This window comes from Rhinolophus sinicus, linkage group LG02, assembly GCF_036562045.2.
Source record: "Rhinolophus sinicus isolate RSC01 linkage group LG02, ASM3656204v1, whole genome shotgun sequence".
Lineage (NCBI taxonomy): Eukaryota > Metazoa > Chordata > Mammalia > Chiroptera > Rhinolophidae > Rhinolophus > Rhinolophus sinicus.
The window spans coordinates 104198637-104222778 of NC_133752.1; the positions used below are offsets into that span (position 1 = coordinate 104198637).

General features: G+C 40.4%; 1 protein-coding gene across 4 annotated transcripts in view; it reads left to right on the forward strand.

The window, feature by feature from the left end:
* Nucleotides 1–16525, forward strand: part of IL15RA (interleukin 15 receptor subunit alpha) — a 48638-nt gene extending 32113 nt beyond the window's left edge. For 2 of the 4 annotated variants that reach the window (XM_019738264.2, XM_019738267.2), the window contains 4 exons: nt 8165–8359; nt 8904–8939; nt 12997–13072; nt 15723–16525. In XM_019738264.2, the coding sequence (XP_019593823.1) occupies nt 8165–8359; nt 8904–8939; nt 12997–13072; nt 15723–15822 (407 nt within the window). In that variant the 3' untranslated portion in view covers nt 15823–16525. Of the gene's footprint in view, nt 1–8164; nt 8360–8903; nt 8940–11935; nt 12170–12996; nt 13073–15722 lie in introns of all 4 variants that reach the window. The other 2 variants (XR_012493786.1, XM_074325026.1) reach the window with 2 other exon arrangements.
* The last annotated feature ends 7617 nt before the right edge of the window (nt 16526–24142 follow it).

The following is a 24142-nucleotide window of genomic DNA, read 5'->3' on the forward strand; positions in this document are numbered from 1 at the left end:
TCATTGCTGAATATCACTACGATCACCTTCCAAGTACTCCCCTTGGGAAGTTATGCACTGATGCCAGTGCCTAGTCCACCCTTCAAAGCCATTTTGAAACTCTTTCTCTGGAATGGCCATCAGAGCTGTCGTAGCATTACCCTTGATGTCCTGAATGTCCTCAAAATGTCTTCCTTTCAATATTTCCTTTATCTTCGGGTAAAGAAAGAAGTCATTGGGGGTCAGATCAGGTGATTAGGGAGGGTGTTCCGATATAGTTATTTGTTGACTGGCTAAAAGCTCCCTCACAGACAGTGCTGTGTGAGCTGGTGCATTGTCATGATGCAAGAGTCATGAAATGTTGGCGAAAAGTTCAGATCGTCTCACTTTTTCATGCAGCTTTTTCAGCACTTCCAAATAGTAAACTTGGTTAACTGTTTGTCCAGTTGGTACAAATTCATAATGAATAATCCCTCTGATATCAAAAAAAGGTCAGCAACATCGTTACCACAAGTTGTAGAACTTTTTTTATTTTTTTTATTAAATTTATTGGGGTGACAATTGTTAGTAAAATTACATAGATTTCAGGTGTACAATTCTGTATTACATCATCTATAAATCCCATTGTGTGTTCATCACCCAGAGTCAGTTCTCCTTCCATCACCATATATTCAATCCCCCTTACCCTCATCTCCCACCCCCCACCCCTCGCCCCCCTTACCCTCTGGCAACCACTAAACTATTGTCTGTGTCTATGAGTTTCTGTTTCTCATTTGTTTGTCTTGTTCTTTTGTTGTTTTTGGTTTATATACCACATATCAGTGAAATCACATGGTTCTCTGCTTTTTCTGTCTGACTTGTTTCGCTCAGCATTACTCTCTCAAGATCCATCCATGTTGTCACAAATGTTCCTATATCATCTTTTCTTACTGCCGAATAGTATCCCATTGTGTATATATACCACAACTTCTTTATCCATTCATCTATCGAAGGACATTTTGGTTGTTTCCATGTCTTGGCCACCGTAAACAAAGCTGCAATGAACATTGGAGCACACGTGTCTTTATCTCTAAATGTTTTCAGATTTTTGGGTAGATACCCAGGAGAGGGATTGCTGGGTCATATGGGAATTCTATTCGTAATTCTTTGAGGAACCTCCACACTGCCTTCCATAACGGCTGCACCAGTCTGCATTCCTACCAACAGTGTATGAGGGTTCCTTTTTCTCCACAGCCTCTCCAACATTTGTTATTATTTGTCTTGTTGATGATAGCCATTCTGACTGGGGTGAGGTGATATCTCATTGTGGTTTTGATTTGCATTTCTCTGATGATTAGTGATGTTGAGCATTTTTTCATATGTCTATTTGCCATTTGTATGTCCTCTTTGGAGAAATGTCTCTTCAAGTCCTCTGCCCATTTTTCAATTGGGTTGTTTGTTTTTTTGTTGTTGAGTTGCATGAGTTCCTTGTATATTCTGGATACTAGCCCCTTATCGGAGGCACTGTTTGCAAAAATCTTCTCCCATTCAGTTGGTGGCCTCTTTATTTTGTCAATGGTTTCTTTTGCTGTGCAGAAGCTTTTAAGTTTCATATAGTCCCATTCGTTTATTTTAGCTTTTACTTCCATTGCCTTTGGAGTCAAGTTCATAAAATGCTCTTTGAACCCAAGGTCCATAAGTTTAGTACCTATGTTTTCTTCTATGCAGTTTATTGTGTCAGGTCTTATGCTTAAGTCTTTGATCCATTTTGAATTAACTTTGGTACATGGTGACAAATAGCAGTCCAGTTTCATTCTTTTGCACGTGGCTATCCAATTCTCCCAGCACCATTTATTGAAGAGGCTGTCTTTGCTCCATTGTATGTTTTTAGCTTCTTTGTCAAAAATTATCTGTCCATATTTATGTGGTTTTATTTCTGGGTTCTCAATTCTATTCCATTGGTCTATGTGTCTGTTTTTCTGCCAATACCATGCTGTTTTGATTATTGTAGCCCTGTAGTACAAGCCAAAGTCAGGAAGTGTGATACCTCCATTATTGTTCTTTTTCTTAAGATTGCTTTGGCTATTCGGGGTCTTTTGTGGTTCCAAACAAATCTGATGATTTTTGTTCTATTTCTTTAAAATATGCCATTGGGATTTTGATGGGGATTGCATTGAATCTGTATATTGCTTTGGGTAATATGGCCATTTTAACTATGTTGATTCTTCCAATCCATGAGCACGGAATGTCTTTCCATTTCTTTGTGTCTTCTTCAATTTCTTTCAAAAATGTCTTATAGTTTTCAGCATATAGGTCTTTCACATCCTTGGTTAAGTTTATTCCTAGGTATTTTATTCTTTTTGCTGCAATTGCAAAAGGAATTGTTTTTTGTATTTCTTTTTCTGAGATTTCATTGTTAGTATATAGGAAGGCAATGGACTTTTGTGCGTTGATTTTGTAGCCGCAACTTTACTGTATTCGTTGATTGTTTCTAATAGCTTTTTGGTGGAGTCTTTAGGGTTTTCTATATATAGCATCATGTCATCTGCAAAGAGTGATAATTTAACTTCTTCATTCCCAATTTGATGCCTTTTATTTCTTTCTCTTGCCTGATTGCTCTGGCAAGGACTTCCAACACTATGTTGAAAAGCAGAGGTGATAGGGGACATCCCTGTCGTGTTCCTGAACGTAGAGCAAAGGGCTTCAGTTTTTCTCCATTAATTATGAGATTAGCAGAGGGCTTGTCATATATGGCCTTTATTATGTTAAGGTATTTTCCTTCTATACCCATTTTATTAAGTGTTTTAATCATAAATGGATGTTGTATCTTGTCAAATGCTTTTTCTGCATCAATTGATATAATCATATGATTTTTGTCCTTTATTTTGTTTATGTGATGTATCACATTGATGGATTTGCGATGTTGAACCATCCTTGTGCCCCGGGATGAACCCCACTTGGTCGTGATGAATAATCTTTTAATGCATTGTTGTATTCGATTTGCTAGAATTTTATTTAGGATTTTTGCATCGGTATTCATTAGAGATATTGGTCTGTAGTTTTTTTTTTGTGCTGTCCTTACCAGGTTTTGGTATCAGGGTAATGTTGGCCTCATAAAATGAGTTAGGGAGTACTGTCTCTTCTTCAATTTTTGGAAGAGTTTGTGCAGAATTGGTATTAGATCCTCTTTGAAGGTTTGGTAGAATTCACTAGTGAAGCCATCTGGTCCCGGACTTTTGCTTTTGGGAAGGTTTTGGATGACTGATTCAATTTCACATTGGTGATCGGTCTGTTTAGATTTTCCAGTTCTTCATGGTTCAGCCTTGAAGGCTATATGTTTCTAAGAACTTGTCCATTTCTTCTAGGTTGTTGAATTTGGTGGCATATAGTCCTTCATAGTATTCTTGGATGATCCTTTGTATTTCTGTGGTGTCCGTGATAACTTCCCTTTTACGTTTCTGATTTTGTTAATCAGTGTCTTCTCTTTTATCTTAGTAAGTCTAGCCAAGGGTTTGTCAATTTTGTTAATCTTTTCAAAGAACCAGCTCTTTGTCATATTAATTTTTTCTATTGTCTTTTTGTTCTCTATTTCATTTAGTTCTGCTCTAATTTTTGTTATTTCCTTTCTTCTGCTGACCTTGGGTTTTACTTGTTCTTCTTTTTCTAGTTCTTTAAGGTGTAACATGAGGTTATTTATTTGGGAGTTTTCTTGTTTCTTGAGATAGGCCTGTAATGAGATAAATTTCCCTCTTAAAACTGCTTTCGCTGCATCCCCAAAATTTTGGTAGGATGTATTTTCATTGTCATTTGTTTCTATGTATCTTTTGTCTCTCCTCTAACTTCTTCTTTGACCCAGTCCTTCTTTAAAAGTATGTTGTTTAATCTCCATGTATTTGTGTTTTTTCCCGCTTTCTTTTTACAGTTGATATCCAATTTCAAAGCCTTATGATCAGAGAATATGCATGGTATGATTTCAATCTTCTTAAATTTGTTGAGACTGATTTTATGTCCCAATATATGGTCTATCCTTGAGAATGTTCCATGTACACTAGAAAAGAATGTATAGTCTGATGTTTTAGGATGAAGTGCTCTATAAATGTCAATTATGTCCATTTCATCTAATGTGTCATTTAGGGCTACTATTTCGTTATTTATTTTCTGTTTGGATGATCTATCCATAGCTGTCAATGATGTATTTAAGTCCCCTAGTATAATTGTGTTTTGGTCAATTTCTCCCTTTAGTTCTGTTAGTAGTTGCTTGGTGTATTTCGGTGCTCCCTGATTGGGGGCATAAATATTGATGACTGTTATGTCTTCTTGTTGTACAGTCCCTTCACCATTATGAAATGTCCATCTTTGTCTCTTGTTATCTTTTTCACCTTGAAGTCTGTTTCATCTGATATCATTATGGCTACACCTGATTTTCTCTGGGTACCATTTGCTTGGAGTGTCAATTTCCACCCTTTCACTTTGAGTCTATGCTTGTCCTTGTAGCTGAGATGTGTCTCTTGGAGACAGCATATGGTTGGGTTTAGTTTTTTGATCCAATCTGCTACTCTGTGCCTTTTTATTGGTGAGTTCAGTCCATTTACATTTAGGGTGATTATTGATATGTGAGGATTTCCTGTCATTCTATCTTTAGTTTTCTGGTAAGGCTGTGTCTCCATTGTTTCTTTGCCTTTTTGTTGTTGTCTATTATTTCTGTGTGGTGGTTTTCTATGATGTTTCCATCTGTTTCTTCTTTTATTTCAGTATATATTTCAATTCTGGATTTATTTTGAGTGGTTACCCTTAAGTTTATGTAAAAGAAAGTTTGATATTTAGAGTATTCCATTTTCTTCAGCACGCTTATTTTCTCCATTCCCATATTCCGGTTCAGGCCTTTACTCTCCCCCTTTTTGAGTTTTGGTTGCCACAAATTGTCCCTGTTGATGGTGGTCGAATAGCCTCCTTTAGTATTTCTTGTAGTGCAGGTCGTGTATTAGAACATTTCCTCAGCTTCTGTATGTCTGGAAAGGTCTTTATTCCTCCTTCATATTTAAAGGATATCTTTGCTGGATATATTATTCTTGGCTCATGATTTCTCTCTTTTAATAGTTTGAATATTTGGTTCCACTCTCTCCTGGCTTGTAGAGTTTCTGCTGAAAAATCTGATGATAATCTAATGGGCTTTCCTTTGTAAGTTACCGTCTTCTTTTCCCTGGCTGCCTTGAGGATTCTTTCTTTGTCGTTGATTTTAGACAGCTACAATACAATGTGCCTTGGAGAAGGCCTGTTGGGATTGAGGTAACTAGGTGTTCTATTTGCTTCTTGGATTCGAGGGTCCAGTTCTGTCCACAAATTTGGGAAGTTCTCATCGACAATTTGTTTGAATATATTCTCTGTTCCTTCTCTCTTCTTCTCCCTTCTGGTATGCCCATATTTCTTATATTGCTCTTTCTGATGGAGTCAGAAAGTTCTTGTAAGTTCTTTCATTTCTTTTAAGTCTCAAGTCTCTTTCTCTTTCTATTGTGTCATTTCCAGGTTTCTATCTTCGATGTCACTGATTCTTTTCTCCATCTGGTCAACTCTACTACCTAAGCTGGTTATTTCATTCTTAATTTCTTCTATTGAGTTCTTAATCTCCAGAAATTCTATTTGGTTCTTTTTTAAGATTTCAATCTCTTCGTAAATGCTCATGCTGTTCTTTTGATTGAGTTTCTGAGTTCTTTTAACTGCCTATCTGTGTTTTCTTGTATCTCGTTGAGTTTTTTCAGAACTGCAATCTTGATTTCTCTGTCATTTAAGTCACATATTTCTGTATCTTTAAGTGCCTTCTCTGGAGATTTTTCACTTTCTTTCTGAGCTATCTTGTTGCCTTGGTTATTCATGGCATTTACTGGTTTACTATTTCTCTCCCTAGACATCTACAGGAGTGACTTCTGCAACAGGTTGATAGAAAGCGTCTTTTTTTTTTGTGCCAGTACTTGTGGGTAGAATTTTTTATTTTTTCTCCAAAACAAACTTTTTTTTCTCTCACACCACAGTGTATGTTTTTTTTTTCTCATTCCAACTCCTTCACACATGGGGGGGGGGGATGGGAGGGGGGCTCTCTTCTCCTTATTTAATCATCTAGGTAGGTCACAGGGCGTGTGGGGTGGTATGAGAGAGAGCTTTTTTGTTCCAAAGCTCTTCCCCCTCCTGATTCAGAGCCCGTATGTTTCAGCAGTTTTGTTTTTACTCCTGCAGGATCGCCCAGATAGGGTGGGGGGGGGGGGGGGTGAGTTGTGAGAGGTGGCCCAGAGCAATGGCGGCCACCACCACCACAGCCGGTCCTGCTTCCACAGCTCCCCCCTTTGAAACTAGTTGGGCTGCTGTGAATGTGTGTCTGCACAGTTCTCAAAAAAACAAAAATTTTTTTGTTTTGATCTGACACTGCTACTGTTTCGCTTCTAGCACCACCGGGCAGGGGGGGGGGGGGAGCTCTGGGAGGGGGGGGGGGGGCGCGGCCTCTCAGGCTAAGGCTCCGTCTCTCTCTCGGCAGTGAGGCTTAAACCCCCGTTTTCAGCCTTTTTCCTTCAGTCTTTTCTCCGAGGTCTCTGCCGTGGCGTTGGGTTCAGCCGTGCTATATGCTGTCCCTGCCCCTGTGGCCCCTGGCGGAGAGCTAGCAGTCTCTCTCCTCCCCCTCCCGCAGCTGCGGTAGTTCCGGGAAGCAGCGAGCTCGGCGAGCTGAGCGAGGTCGTCGTCCTCCCCCCCCTCCCCCCGCCTCCCCTCCCCCCTCCTCCCCCTCCTCCTCCCTCCACTCATGAATCTCCCACCTGTAGTAGTGTCCAGTCGGTAGTGCCTGTCTCGCTTTGCTGGTGTGCTGTGCAGAGTTTTTGTTGTTTTTTTTGTGTTGTTTTTCTTTGAGCTTTACAGGGGGACAGAGCACGCCCTCACGCCACGCCATTTTTTTTTTTTTGTGTTGTGTTGTGTTTTGTGTTTGTATTCCCACTGAGCTTTCATGAAGACTAACCCCACTCCTCAGCTCTAAAAAAAAGAAAAAAAAAAAAAAAATCTTGGATGGCTGTGTACTGCAGGAAACCCTTCCTTTACACTTAGCTCTTGATCTTTTGGTGTCCCGGTATCCAGTGCATGGCTTTTCCTGGCCCTTGCCTCCTCCTTTCACTCCAGGCACAGGCATTCTGTTACCTTTGACTGAGCTGCCCAGACACACCTTCCTTCGAGTGCTGGTTCCTAAGTTTGGCTGTCCACGGAGGTCACCTTGGAACCCTGGAAAGCAATCTGGGAATCAGGGTTCTAGGAGCTCCCCAAGGCTGAGGACCAATGCTGAGGGGAGGATGGAGAGGCCAGAAAAAGGTTTCCCCCTACTTAGTTGGCTACAAACAGAAGGAAGAGATTGAAGTACTGGCTATATTTAAGTGTGGGGTAATTCTAAAACTCCTCTGATCTGAATCGCACCTGGTTCACCCAATTGATGAGAATAATCATGGTGTCTCCCACAGCCCTGCCGTCGTGTGCCACACACTTGGTCAAACCAAACCGCACAGTCGCAATCTCAGACATGAGAGTCATCTTTGGCACAGAGTGACGTATGTGGTCCTGGGGGCTTCTTGGGGGTCACTCTCTGCAGGGTGCCTGGAGTGCTGACAGCCTGGGTAGTGAGAGGTACATGTGAGTTAGTGGCAAATGATTAAAGGCACGAGGACTTTTCACAGCGTCTGTGTCTGGGAGCACGTGGAAAAGCTGCCCAAATAGTGTGCTGAGATGCTGAGCCTGGGGCAAAACCTGGACTCTCCAAATACACACATATCTAAGATGGGTCAAATCTCAGATTTCCCTTATTTAGAAGTTTTCTGCAAACATGTAAAAAAATAAACTAAAATCAGCATCCCAGATGTCTTTGGCAAATAGTTCTACTTGTTTTTTTGTTTTTTGAGATCAGTCTTCTCTAAAACAAGCCTGGACCTACTCTCAGCTTATGTGCACCATGACAAAAAACTGTAAATCCTCTAGCATTCTCAAAAGTCTCATGCCCGTTCCAGATTGTGAATGACTGACTATGTGACACACTGAAGGGATTGTCCTAAAGAGCCATGGAGCAGTGTGCTGGGGAAGGGCTGGCCCAGGGCGGGCTCCTTAGAGCAGGTGTCAGTTCGCTCTGTTGGCGATGAGAAAGAGACTCTGCGAAACATTTATGTTCTCTATGTGTTGCACCTTCCTACAGAGCCAGCTTTCACTTCCAAGTCAGACGCCACAGTGGCCACAAAGCCAGCTATTGTACCAGGCTCCAGTCTGATGCCATCCAAACCTCCTTCTGCAGGAACCACAGGGGTAGTCAGGAATGAGCCCTCCCAAGTCCCATCTCAGACAACAGCAAATGCCATGGAACACACTCCCTCTGCCTCGCCCGAGAAGCCAGGTCAGCACTGGCTTTGCAAACTGCAGGAGAGGGCAGCTGTCCCTCTGCATGGCATTACACCTCTAACCCCAAATCAAGACACTTCAGTGACCCTCTGCACCTGCTCTCTGCCGCAACCTCCTTGCTCTGGTCTCTATTCTCTGTGCTCCTCCCTGGCTCCGTCCAGCTGCAAAAGAGAGTCCGTCTCCCAGATGTGACAAGGCTCACCGTATTAACCTGCTTTGCCAAGACTCTGAATAATACCTGCCTCCTCTCAATATGCGAGGACGGAGGAAGCTTTCCATAACCTGGAGCCACAGTCTACGGTTGGAGGAGCTCCCCGTAATCTGCGTCTTCTGTAAGGGCATAGCTGACCCTTAAGCATGGCCCAGTGTCTAAATGAACTACCTTGCTTGTTCTTTGCTAAAACGAGTTGGGTTTTGCCAGCTGTGAATCTCTCAAGGCTTTAAGATGGGAACCAAACTGTCCAGAATTTCTTCTGCTTAGTGAGAAATTAGTACCATAGGACAACAACCATAACTGAGCTGCCATCTCTTCTCTGCAGGTGCACATTCATACGATGAGTCCAGAACTGTCGCTGGTAAGTGTTTCCCATTGTCCCAGCACTTTACTCAAGGTGAACAGCATACAGTCAGTATGTAAACAGTGCATAGAAGGTATATGTTTCTAGACACTGAGGTATTTTATTTTCACTGTTCTGCACCATGTTTGTTTTCACTTAATGGTATGTCTTGCAGATGCTTCCATGTCAATACATAGAAACCACCTCATTCTTTTTATCAGCTTCAGAATAATATTCTATTGTATGGATTTGCCACAATTTGTTTAGCCAATCCCCTCTTGGACACCTGATTGCTTATATTCTTTGGCTATACTACAAACAACAATTAATTGAAGAACCTTATATCATTTTGCATATATACAACTATATCTGTAGGATAAAATCCTACATGGAAAATTTTGAGGCCATATTTTCTACACAGATTTTCAAACTACTTTATTATGGGCTATAATCTATCATATATTTTTTCCAATTTATGTTTCACTGGATTAAAATATCAGAAATTCACTCTCAAATTCTGAAATGTAATATAATAAACATTAACTGAACACCTACAATAGACAAAGATAGCTATGTGCAAGGAACTAAGAAAATACAGAGATTTAAAAGAAAAAAAACTTTGAAGCTTTCATATGGGTTGCATAAGATTTTCTTTCAGGCTGCTTAAACATAAAGATCGGCATGATAACCACTAACTGTATGACAGAACAAGTAATTGTCAACAACGAGATGAAAACTAGATATATTTCATTATGTATTATTTGAGTTTCATCTGCTAAGAAGGTGGAAACCAAGATGAAAATCCTGCTAATGTTCTAAAAACTCTTAATGATAGTGCCTTCCGAGTATGTCATATACGATCCCAGCCACCTGAGACCTAAGATTAGGCCCCTGTCAGGTACAGGTGACAGAGGCACTCACTGGCTCCCTGGACATCAGTGTATGTTGCTATTACCACAGAATAAACGATCAGTTGAGCTCATCTTTGTAAGAAAATATAAATTTCTTTACCATAGTCGTTTGCTCAGTAAATGTTAACTTAATGTGTCAATCAGCCCATTCATATTACCAACATCATCATTTGTTTTTTTAAATAGTTAAAAAAGACATCACAACTTTTAAAGGTTGCTGTTTTTAGTTCAACAGAAAATGGTAGGTACTCAGTATATACTGAATGAACGAGCAAATAGCTAAGTGAATTTGGGGGCTTCAACATCTAAATAAATATTCAGGAACTGTGACTCATCATTTTATTGTCTTAAATATCTACTGGCTCACTTGGCAGCCCTTTTAATCAATAACTTTATTCAGTTATTCCAATATCTGGTCTCTAAACCTTAACTAAGCTATCGTGTTTCCCCAAAAATAAGACCTAGCCAGACCATCATCAGCTCTAATGCGTCTTTTGGAGCAAAAATTAATATAAGACCCGGTCTTATATTATATTATATATATAATATACATAAGAGCTGATTTTTTGGCACTCCCAGTATGTACTTCAACTTAGGAGATGTTAACAGTTGAATTCAATCAATTAAGTATTGAACCCAACACCTACGATGTGCTTAGTACAGTGAGAGGCAGAAAATAAACCACTGACCAGGAAAAAGGAATCAGCACACAGCACTCTGGTCATGGCGACATCAGAAACACGTGCCCCTCCCTGACTGACCTAGTCTGCAGGTACTGCTAAGGAATGGCGGATTCTCTATGTACGCACAGAGGACATCTCATCATCCACATCGAATAGTGGCCACTGGCTGTCCCGGCCACCTTCTCTGCCTCAGCCCCGACATGCACTGTGGATTGAACCCGAGGCAGGCAGCTACTAGCCTTTCTGGCTTCTTGTGCAGAAATCTACTTTTTCTCCTCCCTCTCCCAGACTCTAATCCTCCTCTCCCCTCCCCTATCTCACCAAATCTCTTTCTCTTTTTCTCTAATCCATGCACCCCCTAAGAAACACAAGAGGGTGGAGAACTTTAGCAGTAGATATTCAATCCATTGTTTTAGTGATTCTGGTTTCAATTTCTTTACTACATTTGTCTGGACATAATTGAAGAACAGGCCAAGGGGTTAAGTCATTGCATTCAAATTGCTTTGTTTGTATCCTTGGCTCAGGAGGCCTCTTCTTAAGTTTAGACTCCACAGGTTTTATTCTCATTAAAAAGAAACAGGAAGAAGCAATGTGAAAGTACAACTACTGTCTATATCAACTTGCCTTTTCCAATAAATCTCTCCATGAACAGTAAATGCATGCCAAGCTGATTAGTCAACGTGAGGAAATAGTGTACCATCGACTACAACCTCTCTGCTAAATAAAATGAAACAAATTCTGCTTTTAGTTATACTGATGATTAATGTTAACTTTAAAAATTCAAAACATCTTTCATTAATTTCCCATGTTTTCTGTTACTTCCTTTGGAACCGCTTTTCTATGCTTATTTTTATTTACTTAGGCGCAGGTAGTTTGTTTTGATATCCTGCAAAAATATCAGGAAAAAACTTTAAAAATAAAAGAAAATAAAGATTATCTACAATCCCACCATTACTTAATACTTAGGTATATATTCTTCAAGAACTTTCTGTGCATTTGGACACACACATGGCTTACTGGAGATTATTTTTTGTTCATCTTTATGTCAACCAGCTGTTGTCACTTATCACATACATCTTTCCATGTTGATATAGATTCATTTCATAATTTTTGAAAGCTGAATAATATTCCATTGTATAGGTGTACCACATTTTAACTAATTTTCTACTGATAAGAGATTTAGATTAACATTTTAAAATTATTTTAAATAATACTGCAGTGAATATTCCTATATATATATTTCCATTTCCTTAGAGTAAATTCTTAGAAGTAGAATCAGACAATCAAAGGTTCTGGTCCTCTCTAAAGCTTTTGCTATGTTGTCACTCGCCGTTGAGAAAAATTGTATCCATGTATACTCATACCCAGTGAAGAATCTGGGTATCTCCCCCCATCTATATATTTTGCTGCTTTTCAATAGGGTGGTATTTTGAAGGCCAAGCCGTGAGACTTTATCTTTGCATACAAGGTTGTGTGCTGGTCTGAAAAGTTTAGCAACCTAGGAGACATATGTGACTCAGCTGAGACACTGGCTCCCAGATGTTCAGGGCTGTCATCCTGAACGTGATGCAGGGAGGTAATTTTTGCACACTGTGAAGGCAAACTGGCCAAATCTGCTTGGAGCTCATCACTGATGCCAAGTGTTTAAAAACAGGTATGTTCACCCTGTCCTCAGGATTAGCCCTCTTGCTTCCCCATGAAGGGCTCACTCTTCCTGTCTGATAAATCTCAAATGCTGTCATGGCTGCTGGCCTCACATCCTTAAATCCCCCCACCACTCCATGTGGTTCCTTTCAACTCAGTCGAAGCATGTCTTTCCCTTCTCCTAAGCTTTACCTCATTCTCCTCTTATCTGTAAGACCTCTCTTGTAACACCTCTGCTTTCACCTTGCCACTCTTCTTCTGCCATAAAATGTAGCAAATAAATAGTGATGATGAAACTGGAAGTAAAATGGCACTGCATGCTACTGTTTCTAAATCAGGATTCTGCGAAGCTGCAGGAAAGGGGGAAGTTGTGCCCAAGGACAACTGAGAAGGACCCTCGCCCTGTCTATGTTCTCGACTTTAGATTTAGCAGCAGGTATTTCTTCCCACCAAGTGCTGGCCTCCTTGTCCTCATGCTGCCATCAGCTTCTGATCTCTGAGGCTTCTATTTTCCCTTCCTGACTTCCTCCTGTCCCTGCCCGTCACCATGTCACTTTGCTTGGGAAGGACAAGGATTAGGGACAATGACATGGGATAATGTAAGTGGGGACAGTTTGAACTGGCAGTGTTGGTGGGAAAGGGGTGTGTTTTTTGGTCCAGCTGTAGAATAGATTGAATTGCATGGACCTTAAGAAATGTTCACAACAGTAAGCTGGTTGGGAAGGCATTTGGATCTCTCTGCAAGAATGTAAATTGTAAAGGACTTTCAGATTCTTAGAAATGAATCCTCTCTCAGGACTTTTAGCATGATAGCAGCTTAGTTCTCTTTTTTTACAGTGTCAGTCTCCATACCTGTCGCTGTGCTTTGTGGAGTATGTGTGGTATTTCTTGTGGTACGCTACCTAAGATCAAGGTGAGTGGCACAGGAGAGTCACACGTGACAAGATCCGTCCTTCCCTCTGAGAAAGGAGCCACTGCAGATCATTCCCGTGATTCTGGGACTGTCCTCTCAAAGGGACAATCCTTTCCGGGCTGTAGACACAGGCTCTCACTCACCCCCTTCTGTGTTGGCCAGAAGGAGTGTCAGAGCTGAGCAGTCACTGAGCCAGTCCTATAGAGCCCTTCACTTTCCAAAGCAGGCCACTCATCAGAAGTGGGGCAGCCATAACCTAACTGATGACATGGGGCCAATTTACCAAGCACCAATTCAGAAGGAAAGAATGCACGAAATAACCAATATGATGTATATGTAATTTGCATCAGTTCTTATGATATATTCATGCATAGATTCTTCTTGACTACACTCATTAAATATGAATGTACTTCTTATAAATATACTCATTTACATCAGCCTTACTTTTGCATTTCTAATAATTGAGATTCTATATTATTTTAGCATTTGTGACACGACTGTTTCTACCATTTGCTGAAATTTCAATTTTAATTATTTTTTTAATCTTTAGACTTTTTTAGTGTTCTTTCATTAAAGCCTCAAATGGCATATTTGCCTTAATTTTGTACTTCTCTCAATTAGCAACCAGTATTTCCACATTCCATATTGGTATGGTTGCTATGGATTCTTCCTCAGCATTATACAATGAATGGGTATCAGATTTGTTGAAAATAAACTTTTAGTTACTGGTCATAAAATATTATTTTCTAAATATCACATCAATATGAAGATTATACTGTCCTTCCAGCCTAACTTTGACAATATGAACATTTCATGAAATGCTACTCTAAAGACAAAATGAAAATAGGCATCTAAAAATTGACAAAGATCTTCAAAAGCTGTTCATATTATCTCAACCAATAAGAAATTCCATAAACCTCATAGTTTGGAAATTAATAAAGTAAGGCTGATATATTACTCAAAAATTGTCAAAACTATCCAAAAAATACTAGACTGTTAGCAAAATAAATGACTTTTACAAGATTTTCAAAATATCATTATAATAATTTCCATAAAAGATGCTGTATTTACAGTTATTCTTAAGAGATTATAATGACTAACTATATTCATTGACTATATTAAAAAAGAATACATACACAATATTTTTAAAGACTAATACATTAAAATATATTCTTAAAAAGAATGTGTAAATGTGGTATATATGGCCAATAAATACACTCGAAAGAGGAAAATATCAAGTCACTGACTATATTAAAGAAACATTCATAAATATACATCCTAAAAAGCTACTTATCCTCAGGAGGTGGATTAAGTAATCCATGGAGCAACAAGCTGACCCAGATACTCATGGCCTAAGAAACACATTCAATGACAGACAGCGAAACATGGAATTAAAGTGTTCTGCCTCCCCTTCTCTTGGTTACTCAGGAACTGATTAATATATTTGTTTATTTATTTAACAGCTACTAAGTACCAAGAACTGTTTTAAAAGCTTTATAATTATTATATCATTTTTATCAAGATTATTACGTCTGGCTTGATGGGCTCCGAGGTACTTTCTCCTCTTTTCCTGCCATTTGAACTGCCGAGCTTTTTCAGCAGAGAGTTGGCAGGTGGGGGGAAGTGCTCCAACAGCATTGGGAAATCTTTGGTGGATGAGGGGATTAAAAATACCAAAATAGGATTTAAATACTATCTGTGAATGGAGTCAATCTAAGTTTTCTCCATCTGAGTGTTCAATAGGGACTAACGTGTTTCCTCGAAAATAAGACCTAGGTGGACCATCAACTCTAATACATTTTTTGGAGCAAAAATTAATATAAGACCCAGTATTAATATTATATTATATTATATATTATATTATATTATATTATATTATATTATATTATATTATATTACATTACATTACATTACATTACATTATACCCAGTATTATGCTATATTATTATATTATATTATATTATATTATATTATATTATATTATATTATATTATATTATATTATACCCAGTCTGTGGGGATAGAACCAGGAGTGCAGTTTCCAGGCTCTTGCCCTCACATGGAAAGGTGCTGACTCAGATAGTAAATGGCCATCAACTGTGATTGAATGGCCATCAGCTGTGGCTAGTTGGCCATCAGCTGTAACCAGTGAGCCATTGGCCACTAATATAACTGCTGTCTTCCCTAGCAGAAAATGGGGGCTTAGCAAGAAGATGGTGGCTGAGCTAGCAAGAGCAGATTACAGTTAGCACGGCAGATTGCAGCTAGCAAGTGAGGTTGGTTGGCATAGAGAAGTGGACGGCAGGTTGCGGATAGTGTGGCTCCTGCTTCCTGCTTCCTCCGACCCAGCCGCCAGCAAGAGTATAGTGGTATGACTCCCCTATCTGTGGCTCCATGGGTGTTCCTTTTTGGCCTCACCATGTCCTGCAGTCTCATGTGGGGAGCGGGAGCTGAGACCATGCATGACACCCTGCATGACACGGTCTTATATTATATTAAGACCAGGTCTTATATTAATTTTTGCTCCAAAAGACGCATTAGAGCTGATGGTCCAGCTAGGTCTTATTTTCGGGGAAACAGAGTATTTGTTTACTCAATTTGAGGGCAACTGCTCTCTTCTTTTCAAAACCTATTAATTATTTGCTTCACAGGCAAACTCCCAGGACACCCAGTGTTGAAATGGAAAATATGGAAGATACGCCGATGACTGGAGGAACCAATGGCAGACAGGATACAGTTTCCATGGCCTAGGAAACTCCACAGGCGACCGTGGCCAGCAAGGCTACAGTGAAGGCGCCAACTTTGCTCTGGCCAAAGGAGACCTAGAAAATCCTCAAGGAGTTGGGTGCCAGGGTAAAGCCCGCTAGGATGATAAAATGTCCTTATTGACTGTGCCCAGCCTAAGGCGCCACCTGTGTGAACAGGTTCTCCTAGACTAGGATGGAAGCTCACTGCCTGCTCTGCACCCCCTCAGGTGTAGGGCCAAGCTCCCAAAGTCCCAGCATTGAGGGCCTCAGGTCTTCCTATCAGGGCTTTTATTCCTTTATGACATTTATTCAGGATAGCTTATCAGCTTGACTATCTCTTCTGTTCCTCATCCTGACGTGCAGTTTACAAAGAAAAGAAATATACCTGAGGTTCTAAGTGAATTTTACGTAGGCTTCTTCTGCCTCCGGAGATGTCTACAAGGATGTCATCAGCATTTCAGCTCCTAAAACTCTCTCCCATTCGGTGCTCTGCATGCACTTAGAAGGGAGCCAAGAGATACTGTGCCCAATGAATCTTCTTAAGGATTTAGGAAAAAAACGGAACATTTTCCATACGTATATATGCATTTATATTTATACTTCCTTGTCTATTGTATCTACATATTACTATATGATTTGTATTTTGAAATTGTGCCTTGTATAAACAAAATAAAATGTCTATTTTCAATTAAAAAAATGTACTAAAAGAATCACGGAGAAGAAATGTATATAAAGGAAAAAAAAGGAGAAAGAATGGGAATGCAGAGTCCCAAACGGTTTAGCTCAACTGTTTTGGGTTCCTCTCAGCCCAAAATGTCCTGACACTGAATTTGGTAATTGCAAGTGGGGATATTGTAACAGACCCTAAAATGGGGAACTGCTGAGCAGAGGAAGTAGGATAGAGGGTAGTAAGGTCCCTACTACTTTAGGTTAGGAAGCCAGTGTCCCGCTGTGATGTAGTGTGAAAGAACAGATTAGAACGTTACCTGTGTTACCATGGATGCGTCCAGATTAGGAAAATGTGTTATCAGTAAAATAATTACTTAAAAAAAAAAAAAAATCCAGAACCATTGAACTGGACATTTAAAAAAAGAGAAGAAAAAAACAACACTCAGGATATTGATATTGTGTTGGCTATTTCTTGGGGCCTTCACTAAGATCCTTTAAAAGATGAGCTTGGAGTGAAGGTAGAGAAGAAAACATGCCTGTATTTAAGAGGTCATTTTTGCCTGTCGTCCAAGTCAGCCTGACATTCTAATTACAGTGAGGACCCCCTGAAAGATTTTAAGCAGGAGAGTGACATAATTTAGTTTTCATTTTAAGGTGGCATGTGTTTTCACATGGAGAATGGAAGAGATGGACCAGAGAGAAAGCACAGAGCAACTAAAGAATGTTACCACAGGCCGGGGAGATGAGGTAGAGACCTACCAAGAGGTAGGACAGATGGAGAGAAATGGATGGATTCAAGATATTTTAGAGACAAAGTCAAAAGAACCTGCATGGTGGTGCCATTTTCTGAGATGGGAAGAGCAACGAGTCAAGTGTTGGGGAAGAAATCAAGAGCTGCATTTTGGATATTAAGTTTGAGACACTGTTAGACATCAAATGGCGTAAGCAAGTAGAGAAGTCAGCTCTGTCTCTCGCCATCTGTTCTCCCCTGTGGTCCAGGCCATTAGAAATATAAAATATATAATGCTGGGGATTCAAAGGACAGCAACCACCGTAATTAAGCAGCCCGGGGAGGATGTGAGAGTCCCCTCCAAATGCTCCAAGAGTCCTCAAAGCCTAAAGCTAAGGTTGAAAGGGACCTCAGAAAGGGGTATGTGAGGTCTTACTCTGTTTGGGGGTAGCATCTGGAGGACCTCTTGGCCAGCCTCATTCAGGGCTGGCTGCCGCTGTACCCATTCACGGAAATCCAAAGCACTTGGCTTCTGGTCTCTGGGTCCACACCATTCCTACAAGCCTGGGGGTTCAGGCTGACTAGGAAGGACTGACGGCAAAGACAAAGCCTGAGGGAAAGCATGAAACCACAAGTAGTCAGTCGGGCCCCAGAGGCAGACCCGACACAGCGATGGGACCTGCTACACATAGGGCTGCACACGGCCTGGGGCCTGGGCTTGCGGGCAGGCCCCTTTCCCATACAGGACCTTGTCCCTCTGTCCATGTTAGTGTTTAGTAAACTGCGTTTGAGCCTAACCATTTGCCTTCCCTGTTCCCACACTTAGGTGGCCAGAGGAAACGTATTATCCACTAAAAGCATGGTTTTAATTTCAACTAGGTTCGTTCTGCCCAACGATCCAGCATTGTCAGCTTCTGCTCATCTTTTTTACGTCTGTTCCAAACTTTCCATATTCTCTCTGGATGTCCTTATTTGTGACTTCAATATAAATAATTGGGTGGGAGTTACATGAATTCCCTCCTTAACCATTTACACATGCACATAACCTGGTTTATATCTCATGTCTCAGTCCTCCCACCTGTGTCCATCGCTCCTCTGCTATTTTCCACTCAACGTGTACGCCCGCTCACATTTACTGCACTTTGAAACAAATTCCCCTCCCAGCACCACACCACCCCCAACTACCTTCTCACCTCTTCCCAGCCTTGCTTCCTGAGACTCGTCTATGTGGACGGTGTCCGTTTCTTCACCTCCCACTCATTTCTAAAGGTTTATCATACAGGCATGGAGCGTAAATCAATAGTTATATAAGGTGCCTTACCAAAAACCATCCCACCTGTCCATCTCCCCCTCCCAAAAGGAAGTCATTTAAAACAATCTTTTAGTGGATTGTTTTGGTACATAGCTCTCTTGTCTCTAAATAAGTTCCTATTGATTTCGACTTCCATTTTTCAGTTTCAGGCACGATAATGGACTTCCTGCGGTGGAAGCTGAAGATGGAGCATGCCTCTTTTCATCACATGGTCATACATTTCCTTCCTCCAATACACATGCTGACATTATTAAAACTATGAAAACACTGTTACATGCAGCTGAGCTAGGCAGTAAACTATGGTTACTTTTTCTCCCCTACACAACTTGTTGCTTCCATTATTAAAGAATAATCGCCTCGTTTCCCTGCCCCATTTGCTTGGTTTTCTGTTTGTCACTAACGCCAGCCTCAACACTGCTCACTATGTAAACATCCTGGCCACACTTCAGGACACTGGTCTGCACTCCCCCCTTCCTGAGTCAGACGGCCTTTTTCCCAGAGGAGCACCCTCCTAGTTTTTGGTTTGCTCTTCCCTTTATTGTAATTCAATCCTCCAGTCACTTCTTGGCGGATTCAATTTTACGTGTGAAAATGCCTTTATTCTACTGATTCTTTGGTTAGGTTTAGATCTCTAAGTTGGCAGTCATTTCCCCTCAGTTTTGAAGGTACAGCTCCACAATGCTGCCCTTGCAGTCTGAAGACATTTTGATTCCTGGACCTTTGCAGATGACTCTTCTGAGAGTTTGTAGGATCTTTGTCTCTAGAGCTGCTACAATTTACCACAGTATACTCACTGTATGTCTATTTTCATCCATTTTGCTGAGCATTTGAATGTGTAAACTCATATATTCAGTTCTGGGTAATTTTCATGATTGAAAAAAATTTTTCCCAGCCTCTGTTTTTTATTCATTATTCAGATGCTCTACTTCTTACATTGATTCTACTTGTTTCCTTTTTTCCAATCTGCTTTTGCTCTACTTTCTGAATATTTTCTTAACTTATGCTCCCAACAATTATTGCGATTTTTATTTCTTTCAACTTTAATTTTGTCTCCAAATATTACTGCTTTTTGTGGATGCACTACCTTCCCTTATTACCTAAATACATTTAAGATATTTAGATGTTTGCTTCTCCTTGCATAGACTATTTCTTTCAAGTCAATTCTTCTCTGTTTTGATATCCAACCTGCATCTTGGAGGTTCTGTGAAGATGTTTGGGGTCCCTGCTTTACTGCTCCTATTTGAGAGTGAAGCACTAAAAACATGTTTGAAACTCTGAGCCCTTGAGTGGAGTCTGAAGACTGCAGGCTCTTCTGCTTGGTAATCTGGTTGGCTCATTTCCTTAGGAACCTCTACTGTCACATCAGTGTTTCTGCTGAAGCTGGTTATATTCCCTAGAGAAGGAACTCTCAATCTCCCGCCTAGCGTCTGTACGGGTGTGTGTGTGCATGTTTTTGTGTGCATATAAAACTCCTGTGAAAATCCTGCCCCGCAAGGGGATGGTATTAGGAGGTAAGGCCTCTGGGCAGTGATGAGGTCATGAGGGTGGAGCCCCATGAATGGGATTGGTGCCTTATCAGAGAGCCCCCCCCCCCCAAGAAATCCCTTCCACCATGTGAGGGGACAACACAGCAAGAAGTTGGCTGTCTAGGAGCCAGGAAGCAAGTCCTCACCGGACACCAAATCTACTGGCGCCTTGAACGTGGACTCTCAGCCTCTAGAACTGTGAGAAATACGTGTTGGTTGTTTATGAGCTGCCAAGGCTGTGGTCTTCTGTCATAAGAGCCTAAGCTGACTGAGACTATGGTCTTGTAAGTACAGCCCCTGCCCTCAGCTGCATCCAGTATCTTACGTGAGAAGTTGCTCTGTTTTATCTTCTCCAGACATTAAACCTCCAGTCTTCTGCTAGGGTTGAGGATGAGAAGTTGCCAAGTTAACAGAGTAGGAGGGAAACATCTGAGAATTTAACTGGCTTATAAACAAACTTTCCACCAGTTCCTGTTTTCTTGCTCCACCTTTACAACCTACTTCTAGAAGGACCTGGTGCCATCAATTCCACGTCTTTTGAGGGTTCTCAGGCTTAAGATTCAGTTTTTTAAGATGAGCTAAGTCAGTTATCACTCATTTACATGCTTTCCAACTTCCAAAAATTTTGACTATCATCTCCTTCCTGTTTTCTTTGCCCTTATGGGTTCATGCCTTTTAGAGGCCCTTTGTCATTTTAGTATGGTTTCAGGAAGCAACCAAAGTAAATACATACGTGTAGTCCATCAGATTACCTCAAGTTCCCCATTCACGTTTTAGTCCACTGCAGTCTGGCTTCTAGCCTCACCGAAACTGACCATGCTCAGGGTTCCACTGGCTTTCAGTGTCAGTTAGAACACCTGTCCACCTTTATATTACTTGGTCGCTCTATAGCATTGGATGCTGAAGACCACCTTTGCTTAAACTCCTTCCTCTCTCAAATTCAACAGCAACTCTACCTTTGGAATCAGCTGTCATTTGCTTCACAAAATCCTCTTCCCTTTTTAATCCCAAGCACAGTGTTCCTCAGGCTTGCTTCTTCGACCTCTGCTCTTTTCGTTCTTGATACTATGCTAAAATAAGCTCAAGACCCTTACACTAAATTACCTTAACCACCCCTTACATACCGAAAACCTAAAACTTCTATTTCCAGCCCCAAGCCATCTGCTGAAGTATAATTCTGTTTCCCCAATAGCCTCCTGGACAAATCTACTTGGATTTTTCATAAGCACCCCAAAGTCACACGTCAAAACAAAGAAACAAAAACTCATAGACACAGACAACAGTTTAGTGGTGGGGGGGTAGTAGAAAATATATGGTAATAGGAGAACTGACTCTGGGTGCTGAACGCACAATGCAAAATATAGATGATGTATTATAGAAAAGCACACTTGAAACCTATATAATTTTGCAAACCAATGTCACCCAATAAATTTAATATACATATTTTTAAATTCATCATTGTTTTTACACAAACCTACTACATTTCTTTTTCTATCTCAGTGAAGGGTATCCTCATCTACCCTGCAGAACAAGCCAGAAAACTGCGGCCCTATTGAGATTCCTATCACTAACTCACCATCCCCACCTAAGCACTCTCTAAGTCTTACTGATTCTTCCTCTTAATGTCGAAAGCAAAAGTTCTCAGAATTTAGTGTGCATCAGAATGATTTGTAGGGCTTTTTAAATACTAATTGCTGGTCCTCAATCTGTTTCTAATCCAGCAGATCTGGGGTAAGGACCGAGAACTTTGCTCTCATCTGGGGATCACACTTTCAGAACCAGTAATCTATGTATCCATCTTCTCCTCACCAGTACCACCTCAGTTGCCTAGGTCCAGCCCACCAGCTGTCTTTTTTTTTTCCCTTGAGATTACAACTCTTAGCCTCTTAATTTATCTGACCTTCTTAAAACATCCTCCAGTCTGCAACTGGAATATTCTCCCTATAAAGAAAACATGATGTCTTAAAATTTTTCAATGATTCCTCAAAATTTTTCCGAACACCACTGAAACTCGTTGCCCTAGTGCTCTAGGCCCTTTATTACCCGGCCCTCTCACTAGCCTGCTACCACTGTATACATACTCTAACCACACACACATCTTATTTGCCCAAGCTTTCCTGACAGTTTCACACCTTTAGTGATTGAAATTTCAGTGGCATTCTGTATACCAGATCTTAAAAATACCTATACACCAATATTTTAGATTGGTCTAATACCATCACCTCATTACTTTTAAAAAATCTAAAATCTGAAATATGTCTTAATAATTATGTAAAAGGACAAACTAATGAACAGTCTACAATATATTAGGTTGGTGCAAAAGTAACTGTGGTTTTTGCAATTATTTTTGACCTTTTAGACCACAATTACTTGCGCACCAACTTAATGCCATGGTATTTTAACATTTCTATTGCAAAAATAATTTTTTTTAATTGTAAATACCTTCTAAACAAATGGAATATGACATAACAGCATTTATTTTTATATGGGTAACTGCACCTGAATCACTATATACATGATAAAATCAAAATGAAGACAAATCAGAAATGCTTTCTTTAAAATAAAAAACTAGAACTAGAATCTGCTATCAATTGACTGCAGATTCTTAAATTTAAAAAGACCTCATCTAAGTTATCAAATAATAGGAATTATTTGAAATGATTGAAGCAAAAAAAATATTTTTGGACCTAGTTTATAATTATTTTCCTTATTCTTTTCCCAATTACGGTGGTAAAAAAACAAAAAAAACAAAACTTCAATAGAAAATCTTGCACAAAAATATACTCACAACTAAACGAAATCATGGAAGCCTCTTATTTTGAAGACCATACCTTTTCTTTTATATAGTTTTTTTTTTTTTTTAAATTGGGGAAGGGGAGCAGGATTTTATTGGGGAACAGTGTGTACTTTCAGGACTTTTTTCCAAGTCAAGTTGTTGTCCTTTCAATCTTAGTTGTGGAGGGTGCCGTTCAGCTTCAAGTTGTTGTCCTTTCAGTCTTAGTTGTGGAGGGTGCAGGTCCAGTTGCCGTTTTCTAGTTGCAGGGGGCACAGCCCACCATCCCTTGCGGGAGTCAAACAGGCAACCTTATGGTTGAGAGGACGTGCTCCAACCGAGCCATCCAAGAGCTCAGCGGCAGCTCAGCTCAAGGTGCCGTGTTCAATCTTAGTTGCAGGGGGCGCTGCCCATCATCCCTTGCGGGACTCGAGGAATTGAACTGGCAGCCTTGTGCTTGAAAGCCCACTGGCCCATGTGGGAATTGAACCGGCAGCCTTCGGAGTTAGGAGCATGGAGCTCTAACCGCCTGAGCCACCGGGCTGGCCCGAAGACTTTACTTTTTAAAAGATCTAATAGATTTTTCATTTTCATGTAGTGCTCAGTTTATATTTTTGCATAATACTTTTATTCTCATCTCATCATTTATATGAAAATGATAATGGACGTTTAACACTTATTTAAAAAAATTTTACTGAATATTTAAAAAATGTTTTTGAAACACACTCAATATTTAGTTTTACTGATTTTAAAAAAATTCTTAACACTTAAAAAACTAATTCCTAGATTCTGTTGTTTTTCAAAATAAGTACCAAAATACTAGTACTGACATTTTGTTCTGGCGGTGCCGTTACCTAAGGCATGTCCTTTGCATCTTTCATGTTGTTCCTTCTTCCAGAATATTCCTTCACTCTTTAATAGCTTGATAACTATTCGTCGCATTATGACACACAGCTCCCTTTTGTGCAGCCCTTGGACCTTGTCCCTGAGGAAGATGCCCCTCCCATCCCCAGAGCACTCACGCAGGCCTCTCGCCAAACACTTTCCACCTCAAAGCACAATCACCACTGACTGTTATCTCCATGAGTCAGGACCATGTTTTGGTTCCATAGACCCACTAACATGGCACCTGCCACACAGCAGGTGCCCAGTGAAGGTCCACTGAGTTAATGACTTGTCGTCCAATAAATAAGTCGCTTCCTCTATGTTGGCAAAACTAGATTTCCAAAAAATGTGCTAATGAGCCCTGGCTTGCCACCCCTCTGCCAAACCCTTCTTTTGAAGGACACTGACTACTGTGACCAATCCAAATTC